General features: G+C 57.7%; 1 protein-coding gene across 1 annotated transcript in view; it reads left to right on the top strand.

The window, feature by feature from the left end:
- The window catches only part of PALD1 (phosphatase domain containing paladin 1), a 74,104-nt gene that overhangs the window by 28,062 nt on the left and 24,191 nt on the right, over positions 1-21,851 (top strand). Inside the window, exons 2-14 of the mRNA XM_039233219.1 lie at positions 8,976-9,189; positions 11,851-11,953; positions 13,176-13,355; positions 14,106-14,270; positions 15,126-15,286; positions 15,501-15,576; positions 16,708-16,859; positions 17,215-17,314; positions 17,520-17,624; positions 20,139-20,234; positions 20,658-20,786; positions 21,343-21,459; positions 21,537-21,692. Of these exons, the coding sequence (XP_039089150.1) occupies positions 9,005-9,189; positions 11,851-11,953; positions 13,176-13,355; positions 14,106-14,270; positions 15,126-15,286; positions 15,501-15,576; positions 16,708-16,859; positions 17,215-17,314; positions 17,520-17,624; positions 20,139-20,234; positions 20,658-20,786; positions 21,343-21,459; positions 21,537-21,692 (1,725 nt within the window). The 5' untranslated portion in view covers positions 8,976-9,004. The remainder of the gene's footprint in view (positions 1-8,975; positions 9,190-11,850; positions 11,954-13,175; positions 13,356-14,105; positions 14,271-15,125; positions 15,287-15,500; positions 15,577-16,707; positions 16,860-17,214; positions 17,315-17,519; positions 17,625-20,138; positions 20,235-20,657; positions 20,787-21,342; positions 21,460-21,536; positions 21,693-21,851) is intronic.

Below are 21,851 nucleotides of genomic sequence, written 5' to 3'. Positions count from 1 at the left end.
CTGGGGAAAATCCTGTCGTCGGCCCTGCTTGGCTGCATCCTCTTCTGTAAAGTGCGGGGTCACAGGGACAGCTGGGTGGCTCAGTCAGTTAAGTGTCTGACTCTTGATTTCGGCTCAGGTCATGATCTCACGGTTCATGAGTTCAAGTCCCACGTTGGGCTCTGTGCTGACAGCATGGAGCCTGCTTGGGATTCTCTCTCTTCCTCTCTCTCTGGCCCTCCCCTGCACACACACACACACACACTCTCTCTCTCTCTCTCTCAAATAAACTTTAAAAAATTAAGGTGGGAGTCATAAACCCTATATTGCTTCTTTTGGGGTTGTTGACAGTCACAAAGATAGAAAAACCACAGAGACACGAAAAACCCTGCCAGGCTGTGTGAGTGGAGTAATTCTGCCATCAATGATGAGCCAGGCAGGGTGGGGAATAAAGACATGGAGCTGACGTGCTCTGTAATTCTGTGTGCAGCGCCTCCCTTGAGCCAGGCGGCTGATGGAGCCGGGAAGGACACAGGATGGCTGTGTGACACACGCCAGGAATAGTGTACAGTGGAAAGAAATGGAGCCTTCTGTCTTGTGATGCTCAAAATGGGCTGTGGGTGTTGAGAGGTGGAGGTGGGTGTGTAGTCAGGGAGGGCTTCCTGGAGGAGCTGGGCTTTAACATCTAGGATTGGGTAGAATGTGGGGGGGGGGTGCTGGAGAAAGGCAGTCCGGGCGAGAGGAGGATTGCGTGGGAGCTGCCTCTCCCTACACCCTCTTGTAGAGGACTGTGACCTGCTTCTTGGTGCCAGGTGCCCGCTCCTCTGTGAGTTCTGGAGGCTGCAGGTGCCTTAGGCTGGTCACGTGTTCATCTCATAAATATTTCCTGAGCATCTGCTGGGCCCCAGGCGCTGTCCTGGTGCTGGGGCCACGATGGGGACAAGTCAGGCACTGTCCCTGCTCATCGAGGGAGCCTAAGGTGACACTCATCACCCCATCAGTGAAGCAGCTAGGAAATACAAAGGGCTTGTGGATGGACAGAGACTGTGTGGGCTGGAGTGGGCAGACGGCATCACCAGGGGCTCAGAAAGGCCTCTCTGAGGAGGGACATCTGAGCCAAGACCACAGGAAGAGGCAGCCATGTGAACAAACTGAAGAATGTTCCAGGCAAAGGGGTGGTAGGTGCACAGCTTTCATGAGGAGGAGGGGGCCTGGAGCGGTAGAAGAAGGAGGGGCCTCCGGCCAGTGGCTGGGGCTCCGAGGCAAGGACACAGGTCGGAGGGTCGAGTGAGGTCGGAGGGGTGGGCCTACTCAACGGGGGGATGGGGCTGGATGTGTTGTGGGGTGCTTGGGGGCGGAATGTGACCTGATTCAGTTGTTTTCTTTTTTAATGTTTATTTATTTTTGGGAGAGAGAGAGCATGAGAGTGTGAATGGGGGAGGGGCAGAGAGCGAGAGAGGGAGAGAATCCCAAGCAGGCTTCATGCTGTGCGCAGAGAGCCTGATGTGGGGCTCGAACTCACGAACTATGAGATCATGACCTGAGCCAAAATCAAGAGTCGGATGCGTAACCAATTGAGCGACGCAGGTGCCCTGATTTAGGGTTTTAAAAGATCCTTCTGGCTGTTGCATGGAGGATGGATTGTGAGGGGACAGGAGGGAACGAGAGACGGGCTGGGGGCTGCTGTGTTTGGCTGGCTGAGGAGCTGGTGGCCGGACCTGGTGGCAGCAGAGGCTGGAGGGATCTGGAGGAGAGCCGACCCGTTCTTCTATGGGGAGAGCTCCAGAGTGAGCAGAGGCTGGCCCGAGGCCCCGGAGTAGGGCTCTCCCCGTCCCTGATTGCGGCCGGGGGCAGACGCCAACCTCCCTAAGCGGCCCACCCGACAGAGTGAAATGGGCAGTTATAACTGTGTGTCACCAGGTAGGCCCCCCAGCCCCACTCTGCCCTGTCGCTCGCTCAGGATGGAGGCCAGGGGACTGCTGCGCCAGCTTATGCCCCCACACCCTTCCTTTCACAGGCCGTGTCTGGGTGAGGGGGGTTCAGACCCAGCGGTGGCAGGGAAGGGACATGGGGTGGGGGGTGAGAAGTGCCTGAGAGTGGGGCCCCGGGGATGGGAAGGGCAACTGAGGAGTCGGAGCTCCTGCTGTGTGTCAGGCTGGCTGGGTGTCGCGTCCTGCATGCTCACCGATGTCATCCTCCCACAGCCCAGCCCGGGGGCCACCGGAATGGTCCTCCGTGAATAGCAGGGGAAACTGACACGCAGAGAAGTTAAGCCACGCACCCAGGGGCCCTAAGGGGTGGTGGAGATGGGAACCAGCCAGTTTTGGGCCCGTGCTGCAGAGTCAGAGTCACTGCGTCCCCCACGAGGTGCCAGGTCATTGGCGAGTCCCTTACAGCTTGCGTGAGCCTCCACTTTTCTGTCTGTAAGTGGGAAGGCTGGCACTGGCTTCAGCGACATCCTCATGCTGTCCACCTGCAGCAGGTGTGCGGCCCGACTCTGACGACCCCGAGGTGGCTGAGGACACAGAGCCCCGAGACCCAGCAGCACTGTGCACTAGAAAAGGGATGTGGGCCACCTGCGTCATTCTAAAGAGTTACATTAAGAAGGTGAAAAGAGATAGGTGAACTAATTTTAATAAGTGTTTAACCTAATATATCAAAATGTTATTGTTTTGACACATAGCAACATAATAAATTGTTAATGGGCTATTTTACTTTTTTGGTGCTAAGTCCTTGAAACACTCATAGCCGATCCCGGTGAAATTGCTGGACTTGGGAAACTGCGAAGCTGTTCCAGAACGGCTATGTGATCTTCCCCTTCGGCAGCCGTGCCTGAGACCCACTTCTTCCACACCCTCACCAACACTTGCCTGCATTTTTATTCCTGTTACGTTTCTCATTCTAACATATTTCCCCAACGATGAATGACGCTGGGTGTATCTTTCTGGCCGCATTTGGCGTCCGTATGTACCTTCAAATCTGTTGCCAATTTTTCGTTTTAAAGATTTTATTCTTCCGGGTGCTCAACTGGCTCCGTCAGTAGAGCATGTGACTCTTGATCTCAGGGTGGTGAGTTCAAGCCCCACATTGGACATGGAGCCTACTTAAAAAAATACTTCAGTTTTAAGTAATCTCTGCACCCAATGTGGGGTTTGAACCTCCAACCTGGAGATCAGGAGACACACGCTCTACTGACCGAGCTAATCAGGTGCTCCATCTTTTGCCCAGTTTTAATTGGATTTCTTGTTAATTTGGTAGCAAGTTGTAAGAGTTAGCACCTCTTTTTTTTTGGGGGGGGTCAGAATTAAATGAGATATTCTATGTCAAGTGCTTTGCTCCCAGAGATGGACCCATTGGCCCTCTTGAGGCCTCCCCTCTGCAGTCAGGGCCACTAGAGGCTAGCTCGGGGGGCTGTTTAGACACCCCCCCCAAGGCAGGCGCAGGAATCATACACTCTTGGCCCCACACCCTGATTTGACTAGTCTAATTACACACGTGTACACTGTCTACTTAACACCATTTCCCTGTGCTCACAGTGGAGTCTCCCCCCCCCCCCCCCCCCCCCCCCCCCCCCCCCGCTTCTAGAGTCTGTGTGGCCCAGCCAGGAAGCCCTGGGTGGGGAGGCAGGAGCTCTGGGTGTTAATTTGTCCCTGTGACTGGGGGCACATCACTTTCCCTCTCTGGGCCTCCATTTCCTCGTCAGTAGAAAGAGGGGGTGGGACTTGCTGACCTCCAGGGGTGTGGCTGGCTCTGAATCTGCTTTTAGGGGCCTGTGGTGACCGTCATTTGTGGTGGCTCCCGTAGTCACATCTTTCCCTGAGGAGGGACTCGAGATTTTGTAAGGAGGTCTGGGGTCCATCCCGGTGGGCAGGGAGGGCCTGAGAAAGGACGGGTGGCTGGGGTCTGTAGCTCACATGCAGCTTTTCGCTTCAGCCCCAGCAGCCACACTGTGCTTCGGAAAAGCCCATGGGGTTTGCCAAGCCTGAAGGTCACGGCTGCTGCACCACGATGGGCGCAGAGGAGCGGGGCTCATGAGCTTTGGATTAGGGATGGGGAAATGGAGACCAGAATAGGGACGATCCAGTTCTACCAAGAACTGGATGAAAAGGAACTAGACCCCCGGGGTGTTTCAAGCCGTGGCCTTAGGAACCTGATCTTGGACCTCTCGCCTATCCTCCCTACTCCAGGATCCAGAGTGGTCATCTGCAGCACCAACTCGGCTTGAATACCGCCATTGACGAGAAGCTCATCACTCTGCAGCCTGGGCACTTAGGCTGTAGCATCAGGCGGGGTGCTGACGGGCTGGAGCTCATAGTCCAGCTCCTAAAGTTGAATTCTTCCTGGGGAAACAAGGTCACCTCTCTGCCAAGGATTCCAGAGATGGTTTCTTTTTTCTCAGGACTGACTTTGTGCGGAGGCAGGGGGTGCGTGTCTGTGTGGGGGACTTTCTCAAACGCCGTGATAGCTGTAGCCCAGATGATTCCGTGGCTTCTTTCGCCGGTGGCTGAGGGCTTCTGTGGGAGCGATGGGGCGTGGAGTCCTCACTCCCTCCGTGGGAAGCTGTGCATGCCTCTACCTCTCTGGGTCGGCGGTGTCTGGGGTGCTCCCGCCGAGCATGGAGGGAGGAGTGGGGGCCGTACGGATCTGGGAGGGAGAGGGGGGAGTGCGGGCGAGCTCCTGCTCTCAGGGTGAGCTGTGAAGAGGCGGGGAGGCAAAGCGATGAGGAGCCCTGACCTACACCAAGGGTCAGCCGTCCTCCTCGGAAAACGGACACAGTAAGGCCTGGATCGTACGGGGTTGTTGGGTGCCTAGCGCTTCGTCGGTGCCTTGACGTGTTAACAAACAGAAGTAAAGGTCCTTTCACCTGAAGGTGAAAGAGGTCCTATGTTTGGTGGGAAATACTCTTCCCTCAAATTAGGGCTTTCCTTCTTTCTTTCTTTCTTTCTTTCTTTCTTTCTTTCTTTCTTTCTTTCTTTCTTTCTTTCTTTCTTTCTTTCTTTCCTTCCTTCCTTCCTTCTTTCCTTCTTTCTTTCTTTCCTTCTTTCCTTCTTTCTTTCCTTCCTTCCTTCTTTCTTTTCTTTCTTTCTTTTTCTTTCCTCCATCCCTCCCTCCCTCCCTCCATCCCTCCCTTCTGCCCTCCTTCCTTCCTTCCTTTCTCCAAGAATCCCTAGCAATCTGGCAAAAACTCATAGACCCCCCTTTCCAGAAAGTTTTCAAGTGCACAAAATACATGGGATTACAGAGGAAGTTTCATTCAGAGAGCTATCAAAATACTAAAAAATAGCTTGGTAATGTAGAATACATGTTGTTGGTTATTATTTTATTTACCAGATCACGTATTAGGTAAATTAAGGTTAACTTTTATTTGTTTGTTTGTTTAGAGAGGGAGAGAAAGCACCAGAACATGAGCCGGAGAGGGGCAAAGGCAAAGGGAGAGAGAGAGAATCTCTGAGCATGGAGCCTGACATGGGGCTCAAGCCCACCATCCTGGGATCATGACCTGAGCTGGAACTAAGAGTCAGACGCTTAAACTGCGATATGTCTTTAAAAAATAAAAGACATGCAGGCACCCTAGTGATGTGTCTTAAAAAGAAAATTTGGGGGCACCTGGGTGGCTCAGTTGGTTGCATGTCTGACTCTTGATTTTGGCTCAGGTCATGATCTCAGGGTTGTGAGTTTGAGCTCCGTTTCAGGCTCTGCACTGAGCATGGAGCCTGCTTAAGATTCTCTCTTTCCCCCCCCCCCCCCCCCCCCCCCCCCCCCCCCCCACTGCTGGAGTGCTTGCACCCTGTGCTGATAGCACAGAGCCTGCTCGAGGTTTCTCTCTCTTTGCCCCTCCCTGGCTTGCTCTCTCTCTCACTCTCTCTCAAAAAACTAACTTTAAGAAAAGACACATCAGCGACAAGGCTGCTGCCCCTAAGCGTGGATGGAGATGTTGAGCCGGGGTGTGCCTCTGATGGGCACGTATCCACGCGACAGACACCCAAGCAGTTGTGATTGCTCTTTTGGTGTGTGGCGTAGAGCTGCCTCTTCGCAGCTCACCTCTCGGGGTGAGGATCGGCTTCACCCTGGGACGCTCAGAATTCACCTGCTGGTAAAGCCGCTGGTGAGCCCCTGGGGGCTCCGGACGGCCGTGTGGTGCAAGCTGCCTGTGAGCTCGGTGGCTCCCGTGTCCCGGGCTCTGCGGCCTGACGGGGACAGCCTTCACCTGCGATCGAAGGAAGTGCTGGACTAGGGATTCTTGCCAACCATCCAGGCTCATGGACCAGTTCTTCCCGTTTGCCCTCAGCCACCCACCCCTCCCCACTCTCCCCTCAAGCAGGGGCTTGAGCACCGGGGACCCCACCAACACACCCACCCCTGCGTTGACCACCCAGTAGGGGTGGGGCCACCGCGACCGCAGATCCGTGTGAATCTGGGAGAGGCTTTGGGGCTATCCTGTCCGTCACTGTCATTTTGCAGATGGGGACGCGGGGAAGTTGCCCGGGGCCCCGCAGCATGTGGCCAGCAGGATGAGGCCCTGTGCTAGCCAGCCTCGCTCCACTGTGGGGAGAGTGAGGAGCAGAAAGCCTGGGGATCCCGGGGCTTCACCCCTCCTCTAGACTGGAAGCAGGTCAGCTGCCAGAGGATATTGTCCTTCCCTCACCCGCGAGCCTACAGCTGTGCACATGTGTATCATCTCCCCACTGCCTGCTAGGGCCCCAGCTGGGGCCTGGCGGCATCCATGGAGCCTGGGAAAAACGGGGTGGCTGGAGCCGGAGCTGCGAGGGTGGCTAGGGTCGGAGGGGTGGAGGCGTCAGCCACATCCCGGCAGGAAGGGAGCCGGGCCTGGCCGTGGCCGGGCAGCCGTGGTCAGCTGCGGCCTCCTGTGGGCCCTTCCCGTGTCCGTCCCCTCATGCCCTCTGGGACAGCTGCTGTCGGAGGAGGCTGTTCCTCTCCATGCCTCCTTGGCCCAAGTCTGGGGAACTTGGCTGAACTGTGCAGAGGTCCTGCCACAGCAGGTGAGATGGAGAGAAGGTTCTGGATCTGGGGCCCGCTCGTGCTCTGTGAGCAGCATCCTGGGTTTCTGTTTAGGAACAGAGGCTCATTCCCTCCATCTTTGACAGGGAGAGGGGGAGAGAGGGAGGGAGGGAGGAGAGGAGAGAGGGAGGGAAAAACTGGACCCCGTATGACGGGGTCTGATAAACACAAGGTGTGCGTGTTGACAGGGCTGTCACGTGGCTGCGGGGGGGCGGGTTTCAGGGATGACAAGGCTGGGCCGGAGGGAGAGAGGGAACCCCTTCCTGACCGGGGTTGGGGGGGGGAACCGCGACAGGGAGAGGTGGTCCTTAGGGAAGGTTCAAGGAGGGGCCGAGGAGTCTAGTCATTCTGTCTCAGTGGCTCTGGGGAGGGCGGCCCGAGTGCTCCCCAGGGGCCTGGGGGAGAGAAGGCACAGTGAGTTCGGCCTCCAGACCGACCTGCTGAGCCCTGACTCCTCCATCCACTTCCTGAGGTGCAGCTGCCGGCTTTGAGGGGCGGCAGGGGGCGTGTGGATGGTCGGAACTGATCGGCCCTGCTGACCGGGACGTGGAGCAGCTCACGCCTGGCCGAGGGCAGCTAAAGGAGTTGTTGTGTCCAAGCTTCTGTCGTGTCCCTGTGCTTCTGCGGAGCGGACATCTCGGGGGGCAGACGGAGCTGGGGAGTGGGCAGGGCGGGCTGCGCCCTCCTGTCCCGATCCTAGACGATCAGGTCCACTGAGGCCAAGGGCTGCTCGACCCTCAGAGCTCTGTGAGCCCGCCTCCCACGCCTTCCCTTCGGGCCGTGTGGGATTCCCAGCCCCTAGCCTGGCTCTCCCACCCTGCGGGCCCCCTCACAGCCCCTAGCAGCCCCTCCCTGGTCCCCGGCCGCTTCCCCAGCCATTCTCTTACTTCTTTTAAATAGGCTTTAGGTTTATCACCCAGTGTTCAGAGGAGAAAGAGCAAAAGGGGCAGGACACAAACAGAGCTGTAATTGCATCACTCGGTGATAATCCTGTTAGCCTCTTGATGTATCATCCCCCGGACTTTTCTCCTGAAACACGTTCGTGAATGAAAATGGGATTGTCGCCCGTTCTTGCCTTGCCGCCCGCTGCTTTCACCCCCATTTCCTAGATGTCTTTCAGAACCCGCCATTATGCGGCTTTTAATGGCTGTGTAACCTTCCACATAGGCATGTCCCGCACTTCACTCAACAAAACCTCTGCTGTTGGCCAGAGGCTTTTTCTGGAGGTTTTGCCATTGTAAACACCTGTAGGGGCGAACACAGCTTCGAAGCCTGATTTTTGCATACAACCTTCAGAATTTCTCTGGGAGGGAGCCGCACTGGGGAATCACTGCATCTAGCAGGGTGGCTAAAAGCTTTGGCTGCTGATGGTGGTATTGATGGCCTTGATGTCAAGTTCAAGGGCCTAGTGCTTTCAGTAAACCCTTGATTTGCTGAAAGCTCATGTTGTCTGGATGTCCCCAGCCTCATTTTGTGATACCCGTGTCTCGAGTGTTCTGCATCCTGTTCCCATCCAAATCCTTCAAATCCAAGCCTGACTTACCTCTGGACCTGCTCCCTCCCCTCCCCCCCCACCCCCGCCCCCAGGCTTCCCACTTCTCTGTGTCTGGATGGCCTGTCCTCCATGCGTCCTGACCCAGTCACTTAGAGCCCTTGGTGCTGAGCTCGTTTGGAGGGTTACCCCCTTCCTGACAGTCATGTTTTTGCCAGAGGGGTGTAACTGTACGGCGTCAGGGGCTGTGTCTATGTTTTCTTATGTCCCTAACCCTCCCAAAGCAGCAGCAAAGGGCCAGGCACAGCGCAGGCACACAGCAAACACGTGGTAGGCGGCAAGCCTGCCCTCTGTCTCCAGCTGCAGGGTGAGCTGGCCTTCTCTGGGCCTCAGACTTGGCGTCTGCGCAGTGGAGGTGGGCCGGGTCCCCTCCTGTGTGGGTTTTCCCACCCCTTTGTCCACCGCACACCCTCTCATCCTGCAGGTGTTGGGCCCTGAGGCTGCCAGCAGACGATGGGTACAACGGCCAGCACAGCCCAGCAGACGGTTTCGGCGGGCGCCCGCCTCGAGGGCCTCCAGGGCAGCGGCTCGATGGATGGTCAGCACTCACCCAGCGTCCACTCCTTCCAGACCACAGGCTTGCACAACAGTAAAGCCAAGTCCATCATTCCCAACAAAGTGGCCCCTGTCGTGATCACGTGAGTGCAGGGGGAGAGGAGGGGTGGTGGCCTGCAGCGCCTAGCCTGCAAGCTGCTCTCACGCATGAAGACACTGAGACCCAGGGAGGTTAAGCAGTGGATCTGGGGCCAGCAGCGAGTGGCTGAGTGGGTCTCTGTCGTGTGTCTCCTGGCTCGTGTTACTTCTCCTGTCATAGGGCTTGGAAGCGTGGCAAGGGAGGAATGGCTGTGGGGGTGGGCTGGGACATCCTTTCTAAAGGAGGGGACACCCTTTTGAAAATAAGTTTTGGCTGAACATTTTCAAGGGGAGTTTCTATACTTATATGCATAAAATTTAGATTTTTATTTTTCCACAGCTAGTAATTATGGTTCAAAACTGAGGCTAATACCAGGTGGCTAAAGGGCTGTGGGTTGAAGGGCTGGGAGCTGTTGGCCAACTCTCTTAATTGGGTCCTTCAGGGGCAGTCCTGGAAGAGGCCGAGGGTTTGCCCTGACACCGTATTTTGAGACACCTGGGTACACTACGTGCATCCAGAGGAAGAGGGTCAGGAAGGGGGCTCTGGAACCCTGCCTGCCCTGTGGGGATCACTGAAGGAGGGGGTGCTGCGAACCAGAGGCCCGGAGGATGGAAGAGGCATTGGCCCTCTCCTCGTGAATCAGGAAGCCTCGTGTTACGTCGAATCTGCTCTGGGGCCCTCCAGGATGCAGGAAGTAGGACACGATGAGCTGAGAAGGAACCGTGTTCCATACACAGAAGTTGGGCAGAGACCCAGCAGGCGGGACTTCCTGCGTGAGGAAACCCGAGGGGTGCGAATGATAAATCTGGCCTTGCTGGCTTTGGGGCCAACAGGAACATTGTTGGGATCCATTGCTGTGCCCACGGCCAGGGCACGAGAAGAGATGTCACATACAAGAGACCTGATGATGTATTCTCTCTTCCAGAGGTGAAATCTAGGTTTGGCTCTCGGGGGTAGTATTGGAGCCACACACATCCTGGGCCTTGCTCTGTGACCTTGGGCAAATCCTGTTCCCTCTCTGGGTCTCATTTTTCGTATCAGATCAGGTGGGCTATAGCATGTTTGGGTGCAAGGGACCTTAGAGAGCATCCAACACAGGGCTTGGCAAACTGTATCCTGTGGGCCAAATCCCACCTAGCATCTGTTTTTGTAAATAAAGTTTTATTGGCACACTGCCATTCCTATTCATTTATAGACTCTCTGTGGGTGCTTAGCACTTCAGTGGCAGAGCTGAGTTGGTGCGACAGAAAGTGTGTGGCTCACAAGCCAATGTTATTTACTACCCAGTTCTTGATATAAAAGGTTTGCGGACTCCTGATCTGTTACGTTTTAGATCAGTTGTGAAGAGTGGGTTTAAATACACAAACCGAGCTTCTGGGAGTCGAGGGATTTGCCCAGCAAGTGGTGAGATGGAGGCAGAGCTGGGAGCTGGATCTCCAGTCTCTTGATTCCTCTCTGAGTGCTCCCCTGCCCCGCTCATTCCACCGCCCTGCCTTTCCTAGATGCAGTTCTTTTGTAAAGAGCAGACGCCATGGCCCGAGTGCTGGGAGGCCACATTGCTGTCATAATCAGCACAGAACCTTTGTTGTCTCTTGAGTGCACAGACCCACCCTGCTTTAGCATCGGCAGATATCTGGTTTTATACCTGTGGGTTTTGTTTGAAACGACCCTGTGTGGAGGCAGCACTGCTACTAGTAAGAATTGTTACATTAGGGCGCCTGGGTGGCTTGGTCGGTTAAGCGTCCGACTTTCGCTTAGGTCATGATCTCACGGTTCGTGGGTTCGAGCCCCGCGTCGGGCTCTGTGCTAACTGCCAGCTCAGAGCCTGGAGCCTGTTTCAGAGTCTGTGTCTCCCTCTCTCTCTGACCCTCCCCTGCTCACGCTGTCTCTCTCTCTCTCTCTCTCCTAGAAATCAATAAAAATATTAAAAAAAAAAAAAGAATTGTTACATTAATAAGCACTTACTGTGCCCAAAGCCCTCGGCTGAGCACTTGCACGTGGCAGTGCATTGAATTCTCACAGTAGCCCTAGGAAGTGAGAATTACCAGACACGGAGTCACAGAGAGAGTGAGGAACTCCAAAGCCACAGAGTTGCCGAGCACTGGGGTTGGGTTCATGCCCAGGTCACGAAACCCCGAAGGCAGCATCCTGTGCCACCTCAGTTTGCTGTGGGATTGCTTAGAGACAGCGTGGGATCCAAGTAACCCTTGAATCGGAGGCCTTAAGCAAGACCTTTCTGTCTACACAGGAGTCCAGGAAGGTGCTCCAGGCCAGAATGGCCACTTCGTGGTCGGCTAGGCTTCTCCTCTCTTGTTGCTCCACCATCATCAGCATCTGCTTCTCCCCATCTCTTCTGGATGCTAGCCAGGGAGGAGAGAAAGTAGAGGCACCCACCTTCCCTTTAAGGGAGTGACCCAGAAGTTGCACACAGAGCATCTCCTCTTATCCCATTGGCCAAAACTTAACCACGTGACCATCCTAGCTGCAAAGGATGCTGGGAAATGTAGTCTTCAGCTGGATGCCCGATCACAATTCCAGGGTTCTGTACTGGGGAAAACAGGCCACTCTGCCACAACCTTGTAGCTGCGTGGGCTGGGGTGGGGTGGCCTTGTTGAAGGGTCTGGTGAGGGTGGATCCTGACTTGGGCTCCATTCTGGCCTGGCAGGTACAACTGCAGGGAGGAGTTCCAGATCCACGATGAGCTGCTCAAGGCCCATTACACGCTGGGCCGGCTCTCAGACGCCACCCCTGAGCACTACCTGGTGCAGGTGAGGTCAGCCCTGCCCTGCCCTCCCCGCCGCGGCCTTCCCCACCCCCTCCTGTCCTCCTTCCTCACAGGTTCCCTCCCTCCTGCTTTCCCCTCTGGCCCCTTCTCTGCTTCACATCTCCACCCCACCCTCTGGGGTCCTCACCCACTTCCTCTCACCCTCTGGTTTCCTGGGGCCACTACTCTTCTCTTCTGGCAGGTCCCCGCCTGGCCCCAGCCTGCCTACACCCCTCCCTCGGAGCAGCAGGGAGAACAGCCATGGGGCCCCAGACTGCTCCCCCCAGCCTGGGGAATCTCCATCCTGTTCTCTAAGCTCCAGAACTTCTATTTCTTAGCTGTTCCCCCTGCCCCCCAATATCCCCTAGAAAACGAGGTCCCCAAGAACAGATGACTTTCATTTTTCCGGTTTACTGCTGAGCCCCCAGCCCTAGAATGGGGGTGCTTGGTTCTAGCAGTGTAGGTGCTCAATAAATAATGAATAGTCATGCCGATTAAACCATACTTGTTGAAAGAGTAGCTGGGATTTTCTGGCATTTGGAAGATCTGGATCCATTTCTGATCTGTCAGGCAATGTCCTGTGGGTCGTACTGGAGGCAGGGGCCTGGACAGAGGATGCCAGAGGTCCTCTGTGCCCAGGAACGAACTCTCCGGGCTCCTCTTGCCCTCCCTCTTCTACTCGGCAGTAATTGCATCCATTCACCCCAGCCGGGGAGGGGAGAGACCTGGCCAGCCTCAGAACTTCAGGGCCTTAAGAAGGAGCTGGTACAGTTTTCCTGTCACTGATTCCTGGGGCCCTAGCTGTGCCTCCCTGTTTGGGCCCCTTCTCCATGCCCTTCCTCTGGCTGGGGGAGACATAGGCCTTCTTCCTGGAGGGCCTCGGGCCCTACCCTAGAGCCACACTCCATTTCCTGCTGCTAGTGTGCCTCTCCTTGCTTTTCTTTCCTCAAGGCCTGGCTTTGATGCTGCCTCCTACATGAAGCCTTCTCTGGTTGTCTATCAGAAGGAGTTGTCTTTCCCTTTCCCATGCCAAATAAGACCTTTCCTGGGATCACAGATGGTCATGTATTTTGTTTGTCTTTTCCAAAAGTCTGCAGACAACTTGAAGACCATGTCCCCTGCCCCGTCTCTCTGTTCCTTATCCTCTGGGGCCTGGGACAGGGCTGTAGAAGATGTCCCTGAGCCATCTTGAGTGACCCCCCATCCCGTGTCTCTCCCCCTGCCAGGGACGCTACTTCCTGGTGCGAGATGTTACTGAGAAGATGGATGTGCTGGGCACCGTGCAGAGCTGTGGGGCCCCCAACTTCCGGCAGGTGCGGGGTGGGCTTTCTGTGTTCGGCATGGGGCAGCCCACCCTCTCCGGATTCAGGCGGGTCCTCCAGAAACTCCAGAAGGATGGACACAGGGTGAGCGTGACTGCTTCCCAGGCAGGGGGTAGCCCCCCAGGTCTGGGGGAGGGACTTCTGGAGTGGCCTGGCCACGTGACGGGAAGGGTGGCTGGTGACCCAGAGCTGGCTCTGCCAGGCCTCGAGTGCCATGATGATCATCGTGGTCGGGCATGGTTGGGAAGTTCTGGGTGAATATTAATTGTTCTGTTATGTGTGGTCATGGGAGTGCTGAGGTCAGAAGCCCCTTATACGCCCCACTTTGAGAACCTTGGAGAAGTGACGGTGACACTAGGGTCCAGGTCATAACAAGAGAATCGCAGCTTGATCATCACAGTTGACACTTCTATCCTCATGTCAACTCTATGAAGGTGGGGCAGTTACTCCCATTTCACTGAGAAAACCGAGGCCCAGAGAGGATAAATGGCATAGCTTATGAGTGGTGTTCCCAAGACCCAAACCAGACATCTGGACTTGAAATGCCAGCTTTTGGTGACTCCTCTGTCCTGCCTGAGGCCGTGGCGGGGTTTTGAGTGTCTGCAGGGCAGAGGCTGAGGGTCCACTGTGACCACACGCTCAGCGTGGACAGCCCGGGTCTCATTTGACCTGGGATGTAGCTGGAGAGTCCTTGAGTGAGCCAGAGTGGGGTGGGGTGCGAGCCCTGTGCAGATCCCATCTTCCCAGCCTGACGGCAAGTCCCACAAGGAGGCGTGGGCTGGGGGTCCGTGCCGGGTAGCGGTGATGGCTTCCTTCCCCCTCCGGCCCTGGCAGGAGTGCCTCATCTTCTGCGTGCGGGAGGAGCCCGTGCTGTTCCTGCGTGCCAGTGAAGACTTCGTGCCCTACACGCCCCGAGAGAAGCAGAACCTTCGTGAGAACCTGCAGGGCCTGGGGCCTGGCATCCGGGCAGAGAGCCTGGAGCTGGCCATCCGGAAGGAGGTGAGGGTCAGTGGCGCGGTGGAGGCCCTCTTCCCTGGTAGGCTGCGGGCGGCCGACTTGGGACCCTGGCCCCCAGCCCAGCTTAGCTCTCACTGGCCCACACTCAGCCACGTTTGTGCCTCGCTTGGGCGAGTAGCTGTCTGCAGGGCCAGCTCCCGGGAAGCCAGAGGAGGGACTTGCCACTCCTGGCTCTGCTTGCCTCTGCCCCTTTCTCACCCTGCACACCTCCTCCACGCTCGGCACCCTTACTTAGACGAGGCGCCCCGACACTGACGTTCGGCCCTCTGTGAGCTGTGAGGCCCGGGTGAGACTTCTCTCCATGGGCCTCTCTCTGTCTGCTTCTGGGGTGCCTCTGTTCGTTCTCCTCCTTCACAACACGGAGGCCCGTCAAGGTGTCTGAGGCTGTTGACACAGCCACCGCAGAGGTGTGTAAATGAGTGTGCGGTCATGGTGCCCCCGGAGACCATCACAGGCAGGCACCTGGTTGTTGCCCAGCTCCCTGTGAGGCCTTGTCTCCTCTAGCACCTGAGCCTTCCCTGTCCTTCAGTGTGATGGCTTCACTAATTCCTGCGTCCCTCCCTCCCCTGCCCCCTCCCCCGGGAAGGGTACTTCCTCCCTGGTCCCGGTACGGGCCATGTCACCTTGGGCACAGTGGCTGTCCTCAGGCCACTGGCCGCCCCTGTCCCATCAGGACTCCCAGAGCCCAGAGCATTGTGGCCGGGAAGTTCCCCCTGGTAGGGGAGCCGCCCGTCTGTGGCTTCTGTGTGGCCTCCTCGCTCTACAGCTCAGCCTGGATGGCCAGGCAGGGCCTCGAGGTCAGTCATGGCCCCCTCTGGCCCCCACTCCTCCATCCAGATCCATGACTTTGCCCAGCTGAGTGAGAACACGTACCACGTGTACCACGACACTGAGGACCTGCTGGGGGAGCCCCACGCCGTGGCCATCCGGGGCGAGGACGATGTGCACGTGGCCGAGGAGGTGTTCAAGCGGCCTCTCTTCCTGCAGCCCTCCTACAGGTGCTGGGGGCGGACCCGCCTGGGCCGCCGCATGAGCGGCCGGTGTGCGGGGCATGGGGGGTCTCTGGCCTCGCTCTCCAGCCGTTGGCCTCAGGTTCACCGTCTGCAGGTTGGGCCGAGTTCCCCACACCTACCTCTCCCATGGGATTGTGGGGGCGGGGGGGTGCCCCGGGGTGGGTAGGCCGCCTGATGGGTCTCTCCCCTCGCCTGGCAGGTACCACCGCCTGCCCCTGCCAGAGCAAGGGGCCCCCCTGGAAGCCCAGTTTGATGCCTTTGTGAGTGTCCTCCGGGTAAGTCGGGGCAGGAGGGGGTGGTGGGAGCACGGAGTAGGGATGGGTCCCTGGGGAGCAGGCCCGCGTCTAGGCCTGGTCTCCGTGCAGGTGCTCAGGGCGAGTGTGGCCTCTGGCTTTCCTCAGAGGAAGGCTGCCTTCTGAGTTGTGTAGGAGGTTGTGTGTGTGAGTGGGGGTGTATGTAGGAGGTTGTGTGTGTGTGGGGGGGTGTGGGGTGTGTAGGAAGTTGTGTATGGGTTGTGTATGTGTGTAGGAGGTTGTGGGGGTGTGGGGTGTGTAGGAGGTTGTGTGTGTGTATAGAAGGTTGTGTGTATGTGTATGTCTGTGTAGGAGGTTGTGTGTGTGTGTGTAGGAGGTTGTGTGTGTTGTGTGGGGGGTATGTGTAGGAGGCTGTGTGTGGGGGTGTGTGTGTGTAGGAGGGTGTGTGTGTNAGGTTGTGTGTGTTGTGTGGGGGGTATGTGTAGGAGGCTGTGTGTGGGGGTGTGTGTGTGTAGGAGGGTGTGTGTGTGTGTGTAGGAGGTTGGGGGTGTGTGGGGTGTGGGGGGGGTGTGGGGGGGAGTGTACCTGTATATTCTCTAAGGACAGCCCCGGCATGGACGGTCTGAGGGACTGGACTCTGGGCAGGCCCAGCTGCTGACTTGCTGTGTGACCTTGGACACGTCACATGACCTCTCTAGAGCTAAACAATTCTTAAGCGCAGGCTCCTGAGCAGGTGTTTCCTGAGTACTGGTGGCATTTGGTCCCCAGCCCCTGTGGGAGGCCACCTTATTTAATGTGCATCTCCTGGGGTCGGGGGTTGTTCAGTCCAGGTCTGGCCCCTCTGAGCAGTCTCACTTCCAGGACTGAGGACTAGCTCGCGGAGCTCCCCGGGGCCTGGGAAGGGGGCAGGGCCACGCTCGGGGGTGTGTGTGTGGGGGGGTAGGGGTGGGGGTGTGGGGGTGGGGGAGAGGGGCAGGTGGGGCAGGTGGGCTTTGAAGTTTAGTAAAAGAGGCTGAGCCACCTGTCCGGGTCTCCCTTGCCCAAGACTGTGGGGCAGGGGTGGGCTGGTGTCGTGACACCCTCCCCTGTCTTGGGCCCCGGCGGAAGGGGTTTCGGGGTCACACTGTTGCTGACGGTTGCGGTTTCTCCCAGGAGACCCCCAGCCTGCTGCTGCTCCGAGATGCCCACGGGCCTCCCCCTGCTCTCCTCTTCAGCTGCCAGACGGGCGTGGGCAGGGCCAACCTGGGAATGACCCTGGGTACCCTCATCCTGTTTCACCACAGCCGGGCTGCCTCGAGGCCGGAGTGAGTGTCCCAGGATGCTGCAGGGATGAGTAGAAGAGGGTGCGGGGCTGCCAGAATGCTGGGGACGGGTCCGGGGCCCAGGGCCAGAGCTGGAGATGGGACGGGTGGGGTTCATTCCATTCCCTGGGTTGCCACAGACTTGCTGAGTGACGTGACAAGAGTCGCTTGACCTTCCTGGGCTTCAGTTTCCCCAGGAGGGAAAAGGCCCCTTGTTTCCTCCCACCTGAACGGGAGGGAAGACTTGGAGCCGGTGGTCCGGTGCCCCTCAGCGGCCACGTGAACGGACCAGGGTCCGGAGGACAGTCGTAGAGGCCTGTGGGAGCACTGACCGTGCCACCGGCCCCTTCCTTGTCAGGGCTGTCCCCCTGCAGACCAGGCCACTGCCCATGGAGCAGCTCCGGGTGATCCAGAGCTTTCTCCACATGGTGCCTCAGGGGAGGAAGATGGTGGACGAGGTGAGTGAGGGGGGCTGGCGGCGGGGGCGGCCGGCGGAGGGGCGGTCACTCCTCCCCCGCTGGGGTCTCTTCCTCCCCGACACTGCCCCCTTCTAGGCAAACCGTTCTTTTCCCTTTTCCCCCCTCGTCCGTCTCTGCCCTCCCCCCCCGGCCCCGTGCCCTCCCTGCCGCCCGCCCCTCTTCTCTGCCCTGGTCGGGGCACCAGGTGGACAGAGCCATCACGGCCTGTGCGGAGATGCAGGACCTGAAGGAGGTCGTCTTGGAAAGCCAGAGGGAGCTGGAAGGCGTCCGGCCGGACAGCCCAGCCCAGGTGAGGCACAGAGAGGGTCCGCTTTCGCCTGGGTCCCGCAACCTCACGTCGGTAGGCCTGTTGACAGGTTTCTTTCCGACTGACTTTTCCTGCTTGCTGCTTCTCGGGAAGAAGAGAGGTGTGCAGGGGTCGGGCAGATAGAGGCGCTGGGCCTGCAGGAAGGACGGACAAGGAAGTGTGGAAGTTTACTTTCCCTGGCCAGGTCTCCTCGCTGCAGAATAAACAGGACGGAGGAAGGGGGCCGCTGGCGGGGCTGCCTGAGGCCCGGAGACTTCCCAGACTGCTCACGGCTCCCCCCTGCGAGTCGGTCCCTCGCTGTGTCCTTGGGGAGGCCGGGGTTTGGTCCAGCACGCTGCTTCTGGAAGAGCGATGGGCTCTGGGCTGTCTCAGCGGCCCCGTCCCTACGCTCTGGGGTGAGGGGGTTCTCTTGACAGTGTTTGCACACAGCGCATGGAAGGAATCTAAGGCCGGCGGAGACTTTTTCTTCACACTTACAAAAAATATCTCTTAAAAGCAACAGTATCGTACAGAAAGTTGAGAAATTAGAGAAGGAAAAGGGTCACCCGTTATCCCCGTGCGAGTCTGGGGCCAGCTTCCTTCAGTGGGGTCTGTTTGTGACGTCTCGTGCGGGGCGCCCCGGGGGACGCTTTGTGTCCTGCGTATTGCCTTTTTTTTTTTTGTTTTGTTTTGTTTTGTTTTTTTATTTATTTCTAGGAGAGAGAGAGAGAGACAGCATGAGCAGGGGAGGGTCAGAGAGAGAGGGAGTCACAGACTGAAACAGGTTCCAGGCTCTGAGCTGGCAGTCAGCACAGAGCCCGACACGGGGCTTGAACCCACAAACCGCGAGATCATGACCTAAGCGAAAGTCGGACGCTTAACCGACTAAGCCACCCAGGCGCCCCATGCGTATTGCCTTTTGCTTTGCTCTCCCATGCGTCCCTGCTCGTTGCCATCGAGGTCTTTGCTGGCTGTGTCACTTAAGCCCATTGCTTGGCTCAGCCATTGTTGGCCTGGTGGGGTGTGGCCAGGCTGTGTGTGGCCTGAGCGCCTGGGTTCCGGTCCTGGCTGGGCCACGTCCAGGTGTGTGGACATGGGCAACCTGCTTAACTGCCCTGTGCCTCAGTTTCCCCTCCTGTAAAATGAGACCACCAGTAACAGCCACCCCATACGGTTGTTGGGAGGATCGGCTGAGTGACGGCCACAGAGCGCTTAGCAGGAAGCCTGGCCCAAATGTCCCTGGATGTCATCTGCCGTGGTTCACTTGTGAGACACTGGAGTTGCTCATCAGTGCGAATTCTTTTGCATCAAGATACCTTCATGAATATGAAGCTGTTGTGCACTTAGGGTTTTCTCCCTTCGCCTAGATCGGAGGTTGGCAAATGATGACCCGTAGGCCAAATCCGACCTGCCACCTTGTTTTTGTAGCTAAGTTTTATTTAGCTTTGTATTTTTTAAAAAAATTTTTATGTGTTTTATTTATTTCTGAGAGAGGGAGAGAGACATCGTGAGCAGGGGAGGGTCAGAGAGAGAGGGAGAAACAGAATCTGAAACAGGCTCCAGGCTCTGAGCTAGCTGTCAGCACGGAGCCCGATGCGGGACTCGAACCCATGAACCGTGAGATCATGACCTGAGCCGAAGTCGGCTGCTTAACCGACTGAGCCAGCCAGGCGCCCCTGTAAATACGTTTTACTGGAACACGATCTTGCCCGTTCACTTCAGGACCGTCTGTGGCACAGCTGGAAGAGAGACCCTAGAATGTTTACTGCCTGGCCTTTTATAGAAATAGAAGTTTGCCGGCCTCTGGCCTAGATTTCCAACGATGGGATTAAATGGGATCCAAGGGCACGCCCTTTCTTGTGGGGCTTACCCTCCAGGAGGTGGCACTGCTGACCCAGCAGGAGAACCCTGAGATCCGAGGGCGGAGAGAGGGACTCTGCGATTCTCTCTGACAGCTCCCTACCCGGAGCACGCTGGGCTGGGCTTAGGACACTTGTTTGGGGACCCAGCTCTCCCTGCCATCAGCTGCGTGACTGAGCAAGTCACGTCATTTCTCAGAACCTCTGTAAAGTGAGGATAGTGATAATGCCCCCCTTGGAGCACCGTTATGAGGGTCTTTCTGTTTTCTTGCGGGGAGGGTCACAGTCCTTAAGCCTCTGGCTTACAGAAAGTGTTTCTTCAACACGATTGTGCACGGCCCTGCGTGGGGGGTGGTCTTGGCGCAAAGGGGAGTGGGTCCCAGCCTATTTCTTGGCCCGGAACCTGTTGGGGAAGCCCCCTCCTCCGATAGTGGTGGTGCTGGTGGGGTCACTTCCCGGTGCCACAGATTAATCCCAGCAAATGGGATAGGGTTAGATGCTTGGAAGAATTTCCAGCCTGGCAGGACTGTGTTATAAAGGGAGGGGAGATTGTGTCCTGGGGATTTCTGAGGCTTAACTCCTGCCTTTCTGGGGATGGGAACGGGGTGGCCACAGGAGCCCCATCTTTACCGCCCAGCCTTTCTTCTCCTCCTCCCAGGGAAGCAGCAGCCAGCACGGTGTCCGGCAGAGGGCGCTGCAGAGCCTGGAGCGGTACTTCTACCTGATCCTGTTTAACTACTATCTGCATGAGCAGGTGGGGCCGGGGGATGAGTGGGCCCACAACCCCTTCTCCTGGAGTCCCTCCAGGCCTCTCCAGCATGACGACTGGCATGGGGTCACCAAGGACCCCGCTGGAGCTGGGGAGGAGTGTGGGGGCATGTGTGGTGGTTACAGAGAAAGGTGGGTGTGGGCAGGCAAGGAGGGACCCACATAGAGGAGGTCAGGCAAAGGGAGGGCCGCCTCTCTCTCCCCTGGGTTCATCTCTGTACCCTTAGCCAGGGTCTCAGGGCCTGGAAGAAGCTCGCTTTGGACTTCCTCGTCCTCTCCACCCCCCGCCCTCCCCCGCCCTGGACCATGATGGATATCCCTTGGGGCTTCCCCACCACAGGGCAGGCTGGGAGAGTTTGAGGTGGCCTCATGCCCCTGAACTCCCATCTCTCTCCGCCTCGGGCTGTAGTACCCGCTGGCCTTTGCCCTCAGTTTCAGCCGCTGGCTCTGTGCCCATCCTGAGCTGTACCGCCTGCCCGTGACACTGAGCTCAGCGGGGCCTGTCGCCCCTGAGGACCTCCTCACTAAGGGCTCTCTGGTGAGTGTGGCCGGCTGGCTGTCCGGGGAGGTGGGAATGGGTGTGGGCTGGCCGCGGGACAGGTGTGTCCTTGATTCCTGACGGGGTGGGTTAAACATTGCTCCCTTTCACAGGAGGCCAAGGGGTGATGACCTTTGGGGTGGCAGAATCCTCCTGTGAGTGACTTAGGACATTTGTTTTGGGGACCCAGCTCTCCCTGCCCATGCCAAGAGTGGCTCTCCCTGCACTTGATCTCAGGGCCCAAGAAGCATTTGCAGCTTTGGCCACTGCTGTAGTCCCCTCTTCTCCTTCTCAGACCCTGGTGCCCTGGACAGGCGGTCAGGGAGCCCGGATTGGATGTCTGCCCCATCGGCCTCTTGTGTTTGAGCCTCACCTCCTCACCTGGAGAGTGGGCACTATTGCTCTTCTCCTTGCCCGGGTGGGGATGACATTCCAAGTGTGCAGAAGTGCTTTGTAAACTGTACAGCACTGCTCCCAGCCCTCCTTGGCCCACCTCGGGCCAGGCCTCGAATCCCAGTCGGCCGCTGTGGTCACGGGTTTGCTGCTTTCCCCACAGCGGGCGGACGACCTCATCTCCCCAGACGCACTCAGCACCGTCAGAGAGATGGACGTGGCCAACTTCCGGCGGGTGCCCCGCATGCCTATCTATGGCACGGCCCAGCCCAGTGCCAAGGTGACCACCCCAGGGGCCCTGGTGGGCTCGGGGGAGAGGTTGGAGCCTTCCTGCTGATGGCCCTCCTGTCCCCCCAGGCCCTGGGGAGCATCCTGGCCTACCTGACCGATGCCAAGAGGAAGCTGCGGCATGTCGTGTGGGTCAACCTGAGGGAGGAGGCTGTGTTGGAGTGTGACGGGAACACTCACAGCCTGCGGTGGCCTGGGCCCCCCATGGCCCCTGACCAGCTTGAGGTGAGGCTCTCCTGCCTTCTGCATGCCCCTACCTTGGACCCTCGCCTGGGAGGATCTCCAGAAGGTTCTATGCTCCTCCTGTAAGATGGAGAAACTGAGGCCCGCAGGGAGAGCAGACTCAGGGAGGGACTGATTTAGGACTCCCTTTTCGGCTGTGTC

The sequence above is a fragment of the Hyaena hyaena genome, unplaced genomic scaffold (genome assembly GCF_003009895.1).
Source record: "Hyaena hyaena isolate Hyena2069 unplaced genomic scaffold, ASM300989v1 scaffold_73, whole genome shotgun sequence".
Taxonomy (NCBI): domain Eukaryota; kingdom Metazoa; phylum Chordata; class Mammalia; order Carnivora; family Hyaenidae; genus Hyaena; species Hyaena hyaena.
The sequence above is the reverse complement of the archived record's forward strand: the minus strand, read 5'-3'. Positions and strand labels throughout refer to the sequence as shown.